The 17,809-nt window shown below is 43.5% G+C and overlaps 2 protein-coding genes across 2 annotated transcripts; both read left to right on the top strand.

Annotated features, from left to right (window-relative positions):
• Positions 1–4,556: 4,556 nt before the first annotated feature.
• On the top strand, positions 4,557–5,354 carry LOC134944015 (cyclin-dependent kinase 5 activator 1-like). Its single transcript, XM_063932558.1, has one exon. The coding sequence runs from the start codon at positions 4,557–4,559 to the stop codon at positions 5,352–5,354; it is 798 nt and encodes a 265-aa protein (XP_063788628.1).
• A 9,554-nt stretch (positions 5,355–14,908) lies between these two features.
• Positions 14,909–16,397, top strand: LOC134944014 (cyclin-dependent kinase 5 activator 1-like). Its single transcript, XM_063932557.1, has 2 exons — positions 14,909–15,318; positions 16,010–16,397. Exons 1-2 carry the CDS (start codon positions 14,909–14,911, stop codon positions 16,395–16,397), a joined length of 798 nt encoding a protein of 265 aa, XP_063788627.1.
• The last annotated feature ends 1,412 nt before the right edge of the window (positions 16,398–17,809 follow it).

Here is a 17,809-nt window from a genome sequence, read left to right as displayed (position 1 = left end):
TTTGGGGAGGGTTTTTTGGAAGGGACATCCTGCGTGACACTGCAGTGCCACTCCTAGATGGGCCCGGTGTTTGTGTCGGCCACTAGGGTCGCTTATCTTACTCACACAGCGACCTCGGTGCAAATTTTACGACTAAAAATAATATTGTGAGGTGTGAGGTATTCAGAATAGACTGAAAATGAGTGTAAATTATGGTTTTTGAGGTTAATAATACTTTGGGATCAAAATTACCCCCAAATTCTATGATTTAAGCTGTTTTTTAGTGTTTTTTGAAAAAAACACCCGAATCCGACAAAAAAAATTCGGTGAGGTTTTGCCAAAACGCGTTCGAACCCAAAACACGGCCGCGGAACCGAACCCAAAACCAAAACACAAAACCCGAAAAATTTCAGGCGCTCATCTCTAGTATTTACCCTGCACAGAAACAATATAACCCACCCAAATCTAACTCTCTGCAAATGTTATATCTGCCCCCCCTGCAGTGCACATGGTTACATGGTTTTGTCCAATTGCTAACAAACTTGCTGCTGAGATCAACTCAGAATTATCCCCTCCCAGAGGTCCTCACACATTGGAGTCCGGCCTGCAATCTAAATGGGAAAAAATGCTGCATCGTCTGAGTGGATGCAGTTAATTTCCCGAACGATGGGATCCCGTCGGTCGAAATACCGACACTGGAATCCCAACAGCAGGGGAAATGCTGTTGAAATCCCGACCAAAGGCCTGTATTCTTACGTGGGTGGTGGTCCACGCCACCACCTGAGGGGGAATATAATAGTGTGGCGAGCAAAGCAAAGCTCGCCACCAGGCCCAAAGCACAGCGAGCCCGCGAGGGGATCCCCGCGCACGGCTGCACCTGGCTCTGCCCCCAGCGGGAGGACGGGGGACCAGGGGCAAATGCAGGATTTTAAAAGGGGGGTTTCCATACTACCGGCACTCAAACCTACTTCATGATCGCCCCGATGCCTTCTCGTGCTGGATGCAAATGTAAAAGTGGGTAGAAAGGAAGCACTCAATAGGGACAGGAACAGCAGCGGAAAATGAATAGACTAAGCCCTTAGATCAAGTTAACGTTTCAGTTGTATTTAACTTTCGGGGTTCTGACTAAAGTGAAACACAACTGAAACGTTACCTTGATCTAAGAGCTTTCCGCTGCTGTTCCTGTCCCTATTGAGTGCAGCCTTTCTACCAACTTGTATATATATATGAGCAACAGAGAGAGAGAGCACACAGAACCAGAGCAGGGGGGAAAGAGAGAGAGAGAGAGAGAGAGAGAGAGAGAGATGGGAAGGGAGAAAGATAGATGTGGGGAGGGAGAGAGAGAGACATGGAAAGGGAGGAAGAGAAAAAGAGACATCGGGGGAGGGAGACACATGGGAAGGGAGGAAGAGAAAGAAAGACATAGGGAGGGAGAGAGATACATGGTGAGAGAGTGAGATAGTAACACATGACAAGAGAGAGGAATTACGAGAGGGAGAGACATAGTGAAAGAGAGAGACGGTGAGAGAGAGAAAGAAATGGTGAGAGAAACATGGTGAGAGAGACATAGCGACATGGTGAGAGGGAGAGAGACATGGCGAGAGAGACATGGCGAGAGTGAGAGAGACATGGCGAGAGTGAGAGAGACATGGCGAGAGCGAGAGAGACATAGCGAGAGAGACATAGCAAGAGAGAGAGAGAGACATGGCGAGAGCGACATGGTAAGAGAGAGAGACATGGCAAAAGACAGAGACATGGTGAGAGAGTCAGGTTTATCAGCAGCAGAAAGACTGTGAGATGCAGGGGAGAGCAGATACCTGGTGGTCTCTGTGTGGAGGATGAGTCGTTTCTCCTGCTAGATGCCCAGGCATGTGCCACAGCTTGGATGGGGTCCCGGCCGAGTCACCCATGTGCAGACAGCAATCCGTCGGGGATGGTGGGCAAAGATCGGGTGGTCAAGTCACCCAACTGTAGGAGGCACAGTCCGTGGAAGGAGGAGCGGGGGGAGGGGTGGCAGTCCGGGGGGGGGGGGGGGGGGGGGGGTAGATCCTGTGCAGGGTGGTGTGAGGAGAGGAGCCTGCACGCATGCTGGTAGTATTATAATAATTAACATATGCATCTGGGTACTGGTGGAGTTTTGGGACTAGAACCCAGATGCATAAAGAGAGGCGTCTGTTGTTTTATTTTACAACAGACGCCTGTCCTCCTCATTTGCTTCGTACATGGGGAATAAAGAGGTGTCTGTTATAAAATAAAATGCTAACTGGTGGCTAACACGACCTCACCCCCACCCATAGAGAAGCATCATTTAATATTTAGCAAGGGCACCATCAAACCCCCTCACCCCCTGCACTCACGCATGTCAAGGAGCACAATATTATTATAAATGAACACCTGAATACTCTCACCCGCTCGCCCCTGGGGATATACTGCTGCAGGGCTGCGGGGAGTGAAGACAGTGCCGCCGCCGCTACATCCACATTTCACCCCTCGCCACGGCCGCACCATGACAGCCAAGTGAGAGGAGCTGCTCCCCCTACATGGCAGCAGCAAGCCTCTCGCTTTCAGTGTAACGGAGGCGGCTGCTGCGGGCGACCATACTAAATACACTGGCGCAGCTACTGTCGGGCTTCCCGGCCACCTGCAGCAGTGAGGGGAGGTAGAAGAAGTGCCGTAATTATTTTCATCCTTCTTGTCCCTCCGCTGCGTGTGGGTGATTGGACCAGCGGATCCAGCACTGAATCCGCTGTCCAATCACATCTGCCTCGCTGACAGGGCATGGTGTCCCTGTCATCGAGGCACTTATACTAGTGCCGCTTTCCCTGCTATTTTCAATGGCCTTTTTCAGCCCACAGTTTAGCCCCGCCCCCCGCTCTATCCCCGTTCCCAGTATCTACGGGAGGCACTGCTATCGGTGCCTCCCAATCTAACTAAATGTATTAAAATAATTAGAATAATTTAAAGAAGATACTTAGGACACAGAATATGTGTCCTAAGTATCTTCTTTATATTATTCTAATCATTTATGGCAGGGGAGGCACTGCCTCCCCTGACTGCACGTCCCTGGTAGGGAGATAGATATGAGATAGATATGACCTATACAGATATAAGGTAGGGAGATAGATATGACCTATACAGCTACAAGGTAAAAAGATAGATATGACCTATATAGATATAAGGTACGGAGATAGATATGAGATAGATATGACCTATATAGAAATAATGTACGGAGATAGATATGAGATATATATGACCTATATAGATATAAGGTAGGGAGATAGATATGAGATAGATATGACCTATACAGATATAACGTAGGGAGATAGATATGAGATAGATATGACCTATACAGATATAAGGTAGGGAGATAGATATGAGATAGATATGACCTATATAGATATAAGGTAGGGAGATAGATATGAGATAGATATGACCTATACAGATATAAGGTAGGGAGATAGATATGACCTATATAGATATAAGGTAGGGAGATAGATATGAGATAGATATGACCTATATAGATATAAGGTAGGGAGATAGATATGAGATAGATATGACCTATATAGATATAAGGTAGGGAGATAGATATGACCTATATAGATATAAGGTAGTGAGATAGATATGAGATAGATATGACCTATATAGATATAAGGTAGGGAGATAGATATGGGGTGACAGTGTAAGTGTGTGATGCGTCCTGCAGCCATGCTTTAGGAAACAGCAGACTGCAACATAGTCAGCCACTGAACTGTGTGTCGCATTAGAAGGATACAAGCCTGTGATCCACTGTGCACTTACCTACAGGGTCAGTTTTACCAATACTACATTATATAAGAAAATAAACTACATAACAAGGATAGGCACAAGATTATTAAGAAAATACATCAGGTGCTGATTCTAAGCATCCATCACATGTATCCACCAAATGTCCAATATTCAGCCATACACCCTCAGTTTCTGTTACATTATTACTTCACTGCCAGCTGACATAGCCAGTGACCCGCTATTTTCTCAGCGTTACATTCACAGACATGAAAGCATCTGACGTTATCTCATATTAAAAGGAAGAATCATTTTTCTTAAAACACAGAAAGAGTAGGAGAAGCGTTATGGATCCATTGCTGAAGGGAAATAATGTTGTATTTGTTTTATTTTCAACTAATTATTTATCTCTCAGATTATTCAAAATATCTTATTATTTATTTATTTTACATATATTCCCTCCCTTACAGGGCTGTAATGAGGGGATAATACCTTCTACATTTTCACCAATTTTCAGCACTTGTTGAATTGCCTACATGTAGCTCATTTTCATATAAAGGCACAAAAGTCACCAGCTCATTTGCATGAACAACGCATCACAATCACCAGCTCAGTTGCATCACAGTGATGTCACAATGCCACAGTAAGCAGGGAAAACCTCTGATTACGACCTGCTGGACTCAATTGCTGCCCAGTGTTGAACCGGGCAGCATCAGTCACATGCTGGAAACAGACCGTAGCTATTGGATAACGTTTTACAATCAGACTCACCACAGATTACAGACACCGGATTTGCTGGCATTCCTTGAATAAGAATGTGGAACTGTATGCCATTTCCGTGCTGCCGCAAGGCGAGGCGGCCTGATGAGGACTCAAGTAGGAACCATCGCACTGAGAACAGCGAGACTGCAAGACCTGCCGAGAGACGTTCGCTCATCGCTCGCTTTAGGAGATTCATGTCTAAGAGGAGGCAAGGCAAAATGGGTGGAACCAACATTACCCACCTCATCACTGAGAGCAGGAAGGATTCCATGCTATCCTGTGTGGATCTCCCAGCCTTAATACAGGCCTCACATGATGCTCCTGACAAGGAACCTGGTAGAGACCAGGAAGTGCGCTCACCTGCAAAATCCAATATGGTGCAGGCATCGACCAGCGACCTGTTCAGCTGTCTAATGGAGTTCCTCTGCCGCAGGTGTAAAGAATTCGTGGAGTTATCACCAACATATATTGCTCTATGGATAACCGCTGTTGACAACTTCCTCTATCAATACTGGCGGAATGTCAGTTTCATCACTCCGACCAATCTAGCGTTTCTCTACATGCTGTGCCGAGAGGTCATGTCATCCGAGCTGCTCAGCGAGTGGGAGCTAATCGCAAGTCTATCAACATGTCTGTATGTATCCTATGCATACGTGGGCAGTGAGCTCTCCTACCCACTGATGCCGTTCCCTGTTGAATGCTCGAAGGAAGCCTTTTGGAGTCGTTGCCTCTATGTTATCAACCTAATGAGTGCAAAGATGCTCCGCTTCCATGCTGACCCCCAGTATTTTGCCCAGGTCTTTGAGGATCTTAAAGCTGAGGGTGGACAGAAGGATATTACATCAGCTTAAAATCATACTGGACAGGCCCCGTTACCAAAACCGGCGGTGCGGCCTCAAAAGTGGATCAGCCTCCCATCAGAGGTGGTAGAGGCTAACAGTAAACAGTAATTGTGGTGAGCATTGATGAAAATTCTGCAGCTCTGGCTTGAGAACCATAAAGTAGCTCAAATTCAGGCTTGGGAACCTAAGGCAAAAGAAACCCAATTTCAGGCTTGGGAACCTAAGGCAAAAGAAACCCAATTTTAGGCTTGGGAACCTAAGGCAAAGAAACCCAATTTCAGGCTTGGGAACCTAAGGCAAAGAAACCCACCCGTGGCTGTTATTGCATGGCTATCGGGCGTGGCCCCTTGGCGATGGGGTTACCAGTTCTTTAAGAATTGGTAGTGGCACAGCCACCATGGACCAACGCAATATTCATTTTTTGTTAAGTTAGAACAGTCTAAATGCGCAGTCAGACTTGCCATGACAGACATTTTTGACAACTTTCAGTTTAATTTGCAAAAAGAGGATTTTTGGTCACTTACCATTGAATCATTTTCTCTGAAGCAGGCTGTGGGACGCTGGACCATGGGATTGCAAGATGAGCTGGAGTTTGGCACTCAAACTACTGTCATTGTAATTCTAAGCTCCTCCCCCTGCAACCCCACAATACTAGCACTTCTTTTAAAAGAGTACGGTAAGGATTAGTAGTAACCCGGTGAAACTGTTACAACAAACCATTAGGGAAATGAGTCAAGAACCTGCGCGTGAGGGAGGGAACACATTGTCCCACAGCCAGGGAAGAAATTAGATAGTTTTTCTGTCTGTAAAGAGCAGAGGGGAGAAGAACTGGTGAATTATGGAAAGTGTACAAAAGTTTAGATAGTAGCACCATCTTAGATACATATAAATTATTGGCAGATAAGAAGATCTTGGCTCATCTAATCTGCCCTTAGATAGATATGAAATAAAGAGATAAATACATAAATATCAGAAATACTGTATGTGAGATAGTAGAGGTGTAGCTAGGCGCCAAGGTGGCCGGAGCAAGGGCATGTTTTGGTGCCACCCTCCCCTATACTGAATTGGAGGCCTAGCCAACACGTGGTGGCATGTTACATTTGAAAAGAAACACTATTTAAAAATCCTAAATAGGTGACATGGGTGGTTGTAGACCTTGTGGAACTCATGGTAATATGATAATCTCCAAATATCTCAATTAAAATAATGCCCCAAATGTGACCCCCCACAGACCCAAACCCTACCTAAACTCTCAATGAAAATACTGCATCAAAATTGCCCCACCCCCACCCCCACATACACTATTTCATAGTCCCCAATGCCTTAACCCTAGAACTGATATCCAGACCTGATAATCCCACTATGCTTCAATGAAAATAATGTCCCAGAATTTCCTGAGAGGCAGAGAGAGGTGCTGCAACATCAATGTAGAGAGAAGTGCTGCAGCAGCCGGGGCAGAGAGATGGCACAGCAGCCTGGGCAGGACAGAAGTAACCCTGCTGCATAGCTACAAGCAGACAGTGAGACATATAAAGAGGGTGGGCAGAGCTCCGGCATGTGCCGGCTGTCAGTGTCTCCTGCTGTCACCTCTGGCCTGCCCTGTTCCCTACCTAGTCTCCGAGTCAGTGTGTGCCCCCTGCTTCTCCTGTTCTGTGGCTGCCAGTACAGTGGCCTGTGGGAAGGGTGTGTGGGTGGGTGGCAGCGTGCCGTCTAACTATTCCGTGCCCAGAGCTCGCGCTCCACTGGAGCCACCCTCGCTACACCCCTGCTTGCGAGCAGGGCCTTCCTGCCTCTATGACTGTTATTACCCAGTTTTGTTTTATCTCTGTTGTTTCCAAATATAAAGCGCAACAGAATTTGCTGCGCTATCGAAGAAACTGTTACTAAAAGAATAATAAATTGGAGATAGGGGATGTGGTCGGCGTCCCGGCGGCCTGTATTCTGGCGGCTGTGTGACAGACACCGGAACACAGACTGCCGGAATGTCGAAGGAGAGTATCAGAGTATATGCACTAAGGGGGGCTGTTAGCCGTAGCCGCCACCTCCCCACAGGTTAGCCCTAGATGGCACCCCCCAAGGGTTATGGTAGGGGGCAGGAGAGGGGTAAAATACTTACCCGTGTACAGTGTCGGGATGCTGCAGTCGGTGTTGTAACTGTTGGCATGCTGACAGCCGGTATTTCATACCCAACCCGTAGATAGATATGAGATAGACAGGACATATATAGATACACGGTAGGGAGATAGATATGAGATAGATATGACCTATATAGATATAAGGTAGGGAGATAGATATGAGATAGATATGACCTATACAGATATAATGTAGGGAGATAGATATGAGATAGATATGACCTATGCAGATATAAGGTAGGGAGATAGATAATAGATAGATATAACCTATATAGATATAAGGTAGGGAGATAGATATGAGATAGATATGACCTGTACAGATATAAGGTAGGGAGATAGATATGAGATAGATATGACCTATACAGATATAAGGTAGGGAGATAGATAATAGATAGATATAACCTATATAGATATAAGGTAGAAAGATAGCTATGAGATAGATATGACCTGTACAGATATAAGGTAGGGAGATAGATATGAGATAGATATGACCTATTTAGATATAAGGTAGGGAGATAGATATGAGATAGATATGACCTATATAGATATAAGGTAGGGAGATAGATATGAGATAGATATGACCTATACAGATATAAGGTAGGGAGATAGATATGAGATAGATATGACCTATACAGATATAAGGTAGGGAGATAGATATGACCTATACAGCTATAAGGTAGAAAGATAGATATGACCTATATAGATATAAGGTAGGGAGATAGATATGAGATAGATATGACCTATATAGATATAGTGTACGGAGATAGATATGAGATAGATATGACCTATATAGATATAAGGTAGGGAGATAGATATGAGATAGATATGACCTATACAGATATAATGTAGGGAGATAGATATGAGATAGATATGACCTATACAGATATAAGGTAGGGAGATAGATATGACCTATACAGCTATAAGGTAGAAAGATAGATATGACATATATAGATATAAGGAAGGGAGATAGATATGAGATAGATATGACCTATTTAGATATAAGGTAGGGAGATAGATATGAGATAGATATGACCTATATAGATATAAGGTAGGGAGATAGATATGAGATAGATATGACCTATACAGATATAAGGTAGGGAGATAGATATGAGATAGATATGACCTATACAGATATAAGGTAGGAAGATAGATATGACCTACACAGCTATAAGGTAGAAAGATAGATATGACCTATATAGATATAAGGTAGGGAGATAGATATGAGATAGATATGACCTATATAGATATAATGTACGGAGATAGATATGAGATAGATATGACCTATATAGATATAAGGTAGGGAGATAGATATGAGATAGATATGACCTATACAGATATAATGTAGGGAGATAGATATGAGATAGATATGACCTATACAGATATAAGGTAGGGAGATAGATATGAGATAGATATGACCTATACAGATATAAGGTAGAGAGATAGATATGAGCGGATATCCCCTATACAGAAATAAGGTAGGGAGATAGATATGACCTATACAAATATAAGGTAGGGAGATAGATATGACCTATATAGATATAAGGTAGGGAGATAGATATGAGATAGATATGACCTATACAGATATAAGGTAGGGAGATAGATATGACCTATATAGATAAATGGTAGAAAGATAGATATGAGATAGATATGACCTGTACAGATATAAGGTAGGGAGATAGATATGAGATAGATATGACCTATTTAGATATAAGGTAGGGAGATAGATATGAGATAGATATGACCTATATAGATATAAGGTAGGGAGATAGATATGAGATAGATATGACCTATACAGATATAAGGTAGGGAGATAGATATGAGATAGATATGACCTATACAGATATAAGGTAGGGAGATAGATATGACCTATACAGCTATAAGGTAGAAAGATAGATATGACCTATATAGATATAAGGTAGGGAGATAGATATGAAATAGATATGACCTATATAGATATAATGTACGGAGATAGATATGAGATATATATGACCTATATAGATATAAGGTAGGGAGATAGATATGAGATAGATATGACCTATACAGATATAACGTAGGGAGATAGATATGAGATAGATATGACCTATACAGATATAAGGTAGGGAGATAGATATGAGATAGATATGACCTATATAGATATAAGGTAGGGAGATAGATATGAGATAGATATGACCTATACAGATATAAGGTAGGGAGATAGATATGACCTATACAGATATAAGGTAGGGAGATAGATATGAGATAGATATGACCTGTACAGATACAAGGTAGGGAGATAGATATGAGATAGATATGACTTATTTAGATATAAGGTAGGGAGATAGATATGAGATAGATATGACCTATATAGATATAAGGTAGGGAGATAGATATGAGATAGATATGACCTATACAGATATAATGTAGGGAGATAGATATGAGATAGATATGACCTATACAGATATAAGGTAGGGAGATAGATATGACCTATACAGCTATAAGGTAGAAAGATAGATATGACATATATAGATATAAGGTAGGGAGATAGATATGAGATAGATATGACCTATTTAGATATAAGGTAGGGAGATAGATATGAGATAGATATGACCTATATAGATATAAGGTAGGGAGATAGATATGAGATAGATATGACCTATACAGATATAAGGTAGGGAGATAGATATGAGATAGATATGACCTATACAGATATAAGGTAGGGAGATAGATATGACCTATACAGCTATAAGGTAGAAAGATAGATATGACCTATATAGATATAAGGTAGGGAGATAGATATGAGATAGATATGACCTATATAGATATAATGTACGGAGATAGATATGAGATAGATATGACCTATATAGATATAAGGTAGGGAGATAGATATGAGATAGATATGACCTATACAGATATAATGTAGGGAGATAGATATGAGATAGATATGACCTATACAGATATAAGGTAGGGAGATAGATATGAGATATGACCTATACAGATATAAGGTAGAGAGATAGATATGAGCGGATATCCCCTATACAGATATAAGGTAGGGAGATAGATATGACCTATACAGATATAAGGTAGGGAGATAGATATGAGATAGATATGACCTATGTAGATATAAGGTAGGGAGATAGATATGAGATAGATATGACCTATACAGATATAAGGTAGGGAGATAGATATGACCTATATAGATATAAGGTAGAAAGATAGATATGAGATAGATATGACCTGTACAGATATAAGGTAGGGAGATATATATGAGATAGATATGACCTATTTAGATATAAGGTAGGGAGATAGATATGACCTATATAGATATAAGGTAGGGAGATAGATATGAGATAGATATGACCTATACAGATATAAGGTAGGGAGATAGATATGAGATAGATATGACCTATACAGATATAAGGTAGGGAGATAGATATGACCTATACAGCTATAAGGTAGAAAGATAGATATGACCTATATAGATATAAGGTAGGGAGATAGATATGAGATAGATATGACCTATATAGATATAATGTACGGAGATAGATATGAGATATATATGACCTATATAGATATAAGGTAGGGAGATAGATATGAGATAGATATGACCTATACAGATATAACGTAGGGAGATAGATATGAGATAGATATGACCTATACAGATATAAGGTAGGGAGATAGATATGAGATAGATATGACCAGTGGTGCAAGTGGGCGGGTATGGGTGGGTACGGCGTACCCGTAAGAATTTAGCCGTGGGTACGCCGTACCCACACCGACGGGCCGCCGCTCCTCTTCCTTCCCTCCCTCCCCCACGCCGCACCGCCGCACACGCCTCTGATGTGAGGGCAGGAGAGTGCAGCCTGCGCCTCTCGTTCCCCTCAGTCTCCGGTGGGTGTTTCAGTTTACTTCAGCGCCGATCCGTGAGCCAATCAGAGCTCGCACCCGCGAGCTCTGATTGGCTCACGGATCGGCGCTGAATTAAACTGAGACACCCGCCGAAGACTGAGGGGAACGAGAGGCGCAGGCTGCACTCTCCTTCCCTCACATGACAGACAGGAGGACAGCGACGGCAGCGGTGAGTAGGGGAGGGGGGCATGTTATACCTGGCACTGGGGGGGCATGTATACCTGGCACTGGGGGCATATCTGGCACAGGGGGGCATATATACCTGGCACTGGGGGCATATCTGGCACAGGGGGGCATATATACCTGGCACTGGGGGATATCTGGCACAGTGGGGCATGTATACCTGGCACTGGGGGCATATCTGGCACAGGGGGGCATATATACCTGGCACTGGGGGCATATCTGGCACAGGGGGGCATATATACCTGGCACTGGGGGATATCTGGCACAGGGGGGCATGTATACCTGGCACTGGGGGCATATCTGGCACAGGGAGGCATATATACCTGGCACTGGGGGATATCTGGCACAGGGGGGCATGTATACCTGGCACTGGGGGATATCTGGCACTGGGGGGGCATGTTATACCTGGCACTGGGGGATATCTGGCACTGGGGGGGCATGTTATACCTGGCACTGGGGGATATCTGGCACTGGGGGGGCATGTATACCTGGCACTGGGGGATATCTGGCACTGGGGGGGCATGTATACCTGGCACTGGGGGATATCTGGCACTGGGGGGGCATGTATACCTGGCACTGGGGGATATCTGGCACTGGGGGCATATCTAGCACAGGGGGGCATATATACCTGGCACTGGGGGATATCTGGCACAGGGGGGCATGTATACCTGGCACTGGAGGATATCTGGCACTGGGGGCATATCTGGCACTGTAGGGGCATTTCTGTATCTGGCACGGGGGGCAATGTATATCTGACACAGTGGGGGCATTTGTGTATCTAGCACTGTGGGGCAATGTGTATCTGACACTGTGAGGCAATGTATGGCACTCTGGGGGCATTTCTGTATCTGGCACTGTGGGGCAATGTGTATCTGGCACTGTGGGGCAATGTGCATCTGGCACTGTGGGGCAATGTGCATCTGGCACTGTGGGGCAATGTGTATCTGGCACTCTGGGGACATTTGTGTATCTGGCACTGTGGGGCAATGTGTATCTGGCACTGTGGGGCAATGTGTATCTGGCACTCTGGGGACATTTGTGTATCTGGCACTGTGGGGCAATGTGCATCTGGCACTGTGGGGCAATGTGTATCTGGCACTGTGAGGCAATGTGTATCTGACACTCTGGGGACATTTGTGTATCTGGCACTCTGGGGACATTTGTGTATCTGGCACTGTGGGGCAATGTGTATCTGGCACTGTGGGGTTATATGTATCTGGCACTGTGGGGCAATGTATATCTATCACTGTGGTGCAACGTGTATCTGACACTATTGGGGTCATACGTGTATCTGCCCCTCCCCCATATGTGTATCACGCCCCCATTTTCATTGGCCACGCCCCATGTGGCATTTGGCCACACCCATTTTTTTGCGCGCGCGCCTTCGGCGCGCGCACACAGTACCCGTAAGACATTTTTTCTACTTGCACCACTGGATATGACCTATATAGATATAAGGTAGGGAGATAGATATGAGATAGATATGACCTATACAGATATAAGGTAGGGAGATAGATATGACCTATACAGATATAAGGTAGGGAGATAGATATGAGATAGATATGACCTGTACAGATACAAGGTAGGGAGATAGATATGATATAGATATGACTTATTTAGATATAAGGTAGGGAGATAGATATGAGATAGATATGACCTATACAGATATAAGGTAGGGAGATAGATATGAGATAGATATGACCTATACAGATATAAGGTAGGGAGATAGATATGACCTATACAGCTATAAGGTAGAAAGATAGATATGACCTATATAGATATAAGGTAGGGAGATAGATATGAGATAGATATGACCTATATAGATATAATGTACGGAGATAGATATGAGATATATATGACCTATATAGATATAAGGTAGGGAGATAGATATGAGATAGATATGACCTATACAGATATAACATAGGTAGATAGATATGAGATAGATATGACCTATACAGATATAAGGTAGGGAGATAGATATGAGATAGATATGACCTATATAGATATAAGGTAGGGAGATAGATATGAGATAGATATGACCTATATAGATATAAGGTAGGGAGATAGATATGAGATAGATATGACCTATACAGATATAACATAGGTAGATAGATATGAGATAGATATGACCTATACAGATATAAGGTAGGGAGATAGATATGAGATAGATATGACCTATATAGATATAAGGTAGGGAGATAGATATGAGATAGATATGACCTATACAGATATAAGGTAGGGAGATAGATATGACTTATACAGATATAAGGTAGGGAGATAGATATGAGATAGATATGACCTATATAGATATAAGGTAGGGAGATAGATATGAGATAGATATGACCTATATAGATATAAGGTAGGGAGATAGATATGACCTATACAGATATAATGTAGGGAGATAGATATGAGATAGATATGACCTATATAGATATAAGGTATGGAGATAGATATGGGGTGACAGTGTAAGTGTGTGATGCGTCCTGCAGCCATGCTTTAGGAAACAGCAGACTGCAACATAGTCAGCCACTGAACTGTGTGTCGCATTAGAAGGATACAAGCCTGTGATCCACTGTGCACTTACCTACAGGGTCAGTTTTACCAATACTACATTATATAAGAAAAGAAACTACATAACAAGGATAGGCACAAGATTATTAAGAAAATACATCAGGTGCTGATTCTAAGCATCCATCGCATGTATCCACCAAATGTCCAATATTCAGCCATACACCCGCAGTTTCTGTTACATTATTACTTCAGTGCCAGCTGACATAGCCAGTGACCCGCTATTTTCTCAGCGTTACATTCACAGACATGAAAGCATCTGACGTTATCTCGTATTAAAAGGAAGAATCATTTTTCTTAAAACACAGAAAGAGTAGGAGAAGCGTTATGGATCCATTACTGAAGGGAAATAATTTTGTATTTGTTTTATTTTCAACTAATTATTTATCTCTCAGATTATTCAAAATATCTTATTATTTATTTATTTTACATATATTCCCTCCCTTACAGGGCTGTAATGAGGGGATAATACCTTCTACATTTTCACCAATTTTCAGCACTTGTTGAATTGCCTGCATGTAGCTCATTTTCATATAAAGGCACAAAAGTCACCAGCTCATTTGCATGAACAACGCATCACAATCACCAGCTCAGTTGCATCACAGTGATGTCACAATGCCACAGTAAGCAGGGAAAACCTCTGATTACGACCTGCTGGACTCAATTGCTGCCCAGTGTTGAATCGGGCAGCATCAGTCACGTGCTGGAAACAGACCGTAGCTATTGGATAACGTTTTACAATCAGACTCACCACAGATTACAGACACCGGATTTGCTGGCATTCCTTGAATAAGAATGTGGAACTGTATGCCATTTCCGTGCTGCCGCAAGGCGAGGCGGCCTGATGAGGACTCAAGTGGGAACCATCGCACTGAGAACAGCGAGACTGCAAGACCTGCCGAGAGACGTTCGCTCATCGCGCGCTTTAGGAGATTCATGTCTAAGAGGAGGCAAGGCAAAATGGGTGGAACCAACATTACCCACCTCATCACTGAGAGCAGGAAGGATTCCATGCTATCCTGTGTGGATCTCCCAGCCTTAATACAGGCCTCACATGATGCTCCTGACAAAGAACCTGGTAGAGACCAGGAAGTGCGCTCACCTGCAAAATCCAATATGGTGCAGGCATCGACCAGCGACCTGTTCAGCTGTCTAATGGAGTTCCTCTGCCGCAGGTGTAAAGAATTCGTGGAGTTATCACCAACATATATTGTAGACAAAAGAATGTACAGACGGCGCTTCAAATCAAAGGTGCTGCAGTCCTCCAACCGGGATGGTCACCACTATCCCAAGAGAGTTCAGTTAATGTTCTAAGGTTTTGTTGGGGTGCGCTCCCTGGGTCACTAAGGGCAGAATCTTCCGTCCAGACAGAAATTATTCTTGTCTATTATAGGGCTCTCTATTCCGCAACACTTCCCCGCTCCAGTTTCAACGGTGTTCCCAAAATAAAGAGAGAGCAATATATAGTGAAGTACAGTAGGGTAAAAATCCCTTCACATAAGGTCAATAGATGAAGAGACAAAAAGAAAAGGGTTCAGGAACTGGAATCCACCATATTAGGGCGAGCCTACGTACCGAAATCCGTGGGGTGTCTATAGTGCCCACCCTTATACACTTGTGATGTCACTTCCTTTCATCTACGATGGTGGATTCCAGTTCCTGAACCCTTTTCTTTTTGTCTCTTCATCTATTGACCTTATGTGAAGGGATTTTTACCCTACTGTACTTCACTATATATTGCTCTCTCTTTATTTTGGGAACACCGTTGAAACTGGAGCGGGGAAGTGTTGCGGAATAGAGAGCCCTATAATAGACAAGAATAATTTCTGTCTGGACGGAAGATTCTGCCCTTAGTGACCCAGGGAGCGCACCCCAACAAAACCTTAGAACACCAACATATATTGCTCTATGGATAACCGCTGTTGACAACTTCCTCTATCAATACTGGCGGAATGTCAGTTTCATCACTCCGACCAATCTAGTGTTTCTCTACATGCTCTGCCGAGAGGTCATGTCATCCGAGCTGCTCAGCGAGTGGGAGCTAATCGCAAGTCTATCAACATGTCTGTATGTATCCTATGCATACGTGGGCAGTGAGCTCTCCTACCCACTAATGCCGTTCCCTGTTGAATGCTCGAAGGAAGCCTTTTGGAGTCGTTGCCTCTATGTTATCAACCTAATGAGTGCAAAGATGCTCCGCTTCCATGCTGACCCCCAGTATTTTGCCCAGGTCTTTGAGGATCTTAAAGCTGAGGGTGGACAGAAGGATATTACATCAGCTTAAAATCATACTGGACAGGCCCCGTTACCAAAACCGGCGGTGCGGCCTCAAAAGTGGATCAGCCTCCCATCAGAGGTGGTAGAGGCTAACAGTAAACAGTAATTGTGGTGAGCATTGATGAAAATTCTGCAGCTCTGGCTTGAGAACCATAAAGTAGCTCAAATTCAGGCTTGGGAACCTAAGGCAAAAGAAACCCCATTTCAGGCTTGGGAACCTAAGGCAAAAGAAACCCAATTTTAGGCTTGGGAACCTAAGGCAAAGAAACCCAATTTCAGGCTTGGGAACCTAAGGCAAAGAAACCCACCCGTGGCTGTTATTGCATGGCTATCGGGCGTGGCCCCTTGGCGATGGGGTTACCAGTTCTTTAAGAATTGGTAGTGGCACAGCCACCATGGACCAACGCAATATTCATTTTTTGTTAAGTTAGAACAGTCTAAATGCGCAGTCAGACTTGCCATGACAGACATTTTTGACAACTTTCAGCTTAATTTGCAAAAAGAGGATTTTTGGTCACTTACCATTGAATCATTTTCTCTGAAGCAGGCTGTGGGACGCTGGACCATGGGATTGCAAGATGAGCTGGAGTTTGGCACTCAAACTACTGTCATTGTAATTCTAAGCTCCTCCCCCTGCAACCCCACAATACTAGCACTTCTTTTAAAAGAGTACGGTAAGGATTAGCAGTAACCCGGTGAAACTGTTACAACAAACCATTAGGGAAATGAGTCAAGAACCTGCGCGTGAGGGAGGGAACACATTGTCCCACAGCCAGGGAAGAAATTAGATAGTTTTTCTGTCTGTAAATAGCAGAGGGGAGAAGTACGGGTGAATTATGGAAAGTGTACAAAAGTTTAGGGAGTAGCACCATCTTAGATACATATAAATTATTGGCAGATAAGAAGATCTTGGCCCATCTAATCTGCCCTTAGATAGATATGAAATAAAGAGATAAATACATAAATATCAGATATACTGTATGTGAGATAGCAGAGGTGTAGCTAGGCGCCAAGGTGGCCGGAGCAAGGGCATGTTTTGGTGCCACCCTCCCCTATACTGAATTGGAGGCCTAGCCAACACGTGGTGGCATGTTGCATTTGAAAAGAAACACTATTTAAAAATCCTAAATTGGTGACAAGGGTGGTTGTAGACCTTGTGGAGCTCATGGTAATCTGATAATCTCCAAATATCTCAATTAAAATAATGCCCCAAATGTGACCCCCCACAGACCCAAACCCTCCCTAAACTCTCAATGAAAATACTGCATCAAAATTGCCCCACCCCCACCCCCACATACACTCTTTCATAGTCCCCAATGCCTTAACCCTAGAACTGATATCCAGACCTGATAATCCCACTATGCTTCAATGAAAATAATGTCCCAGAATTTCCTGAGAGGCAGAGAGAGGTGCTGCAAC

Source organism: Pseudophryne corroboree, chromosome 7 (assembly GCF_028390025.1).
Source record: "Pseudophryne corroboree isolate aPseCor3 chromosome 7, aPseCor3.hap2, whole genome shotgun sequence".
In the NCBI taxonomy this organism is placed as follows: Eukaryota; Metazoa; Chordata; class Amphibia; order Anura; family Myobatrachidae; genus Pseudophryne; species Pseudophryne corroboree.
The sequence above is the reverse complement of the archived record's forward strand: the minus strand, read 5'-3'. Positions and strand labels throughout refer to the sequence as shown.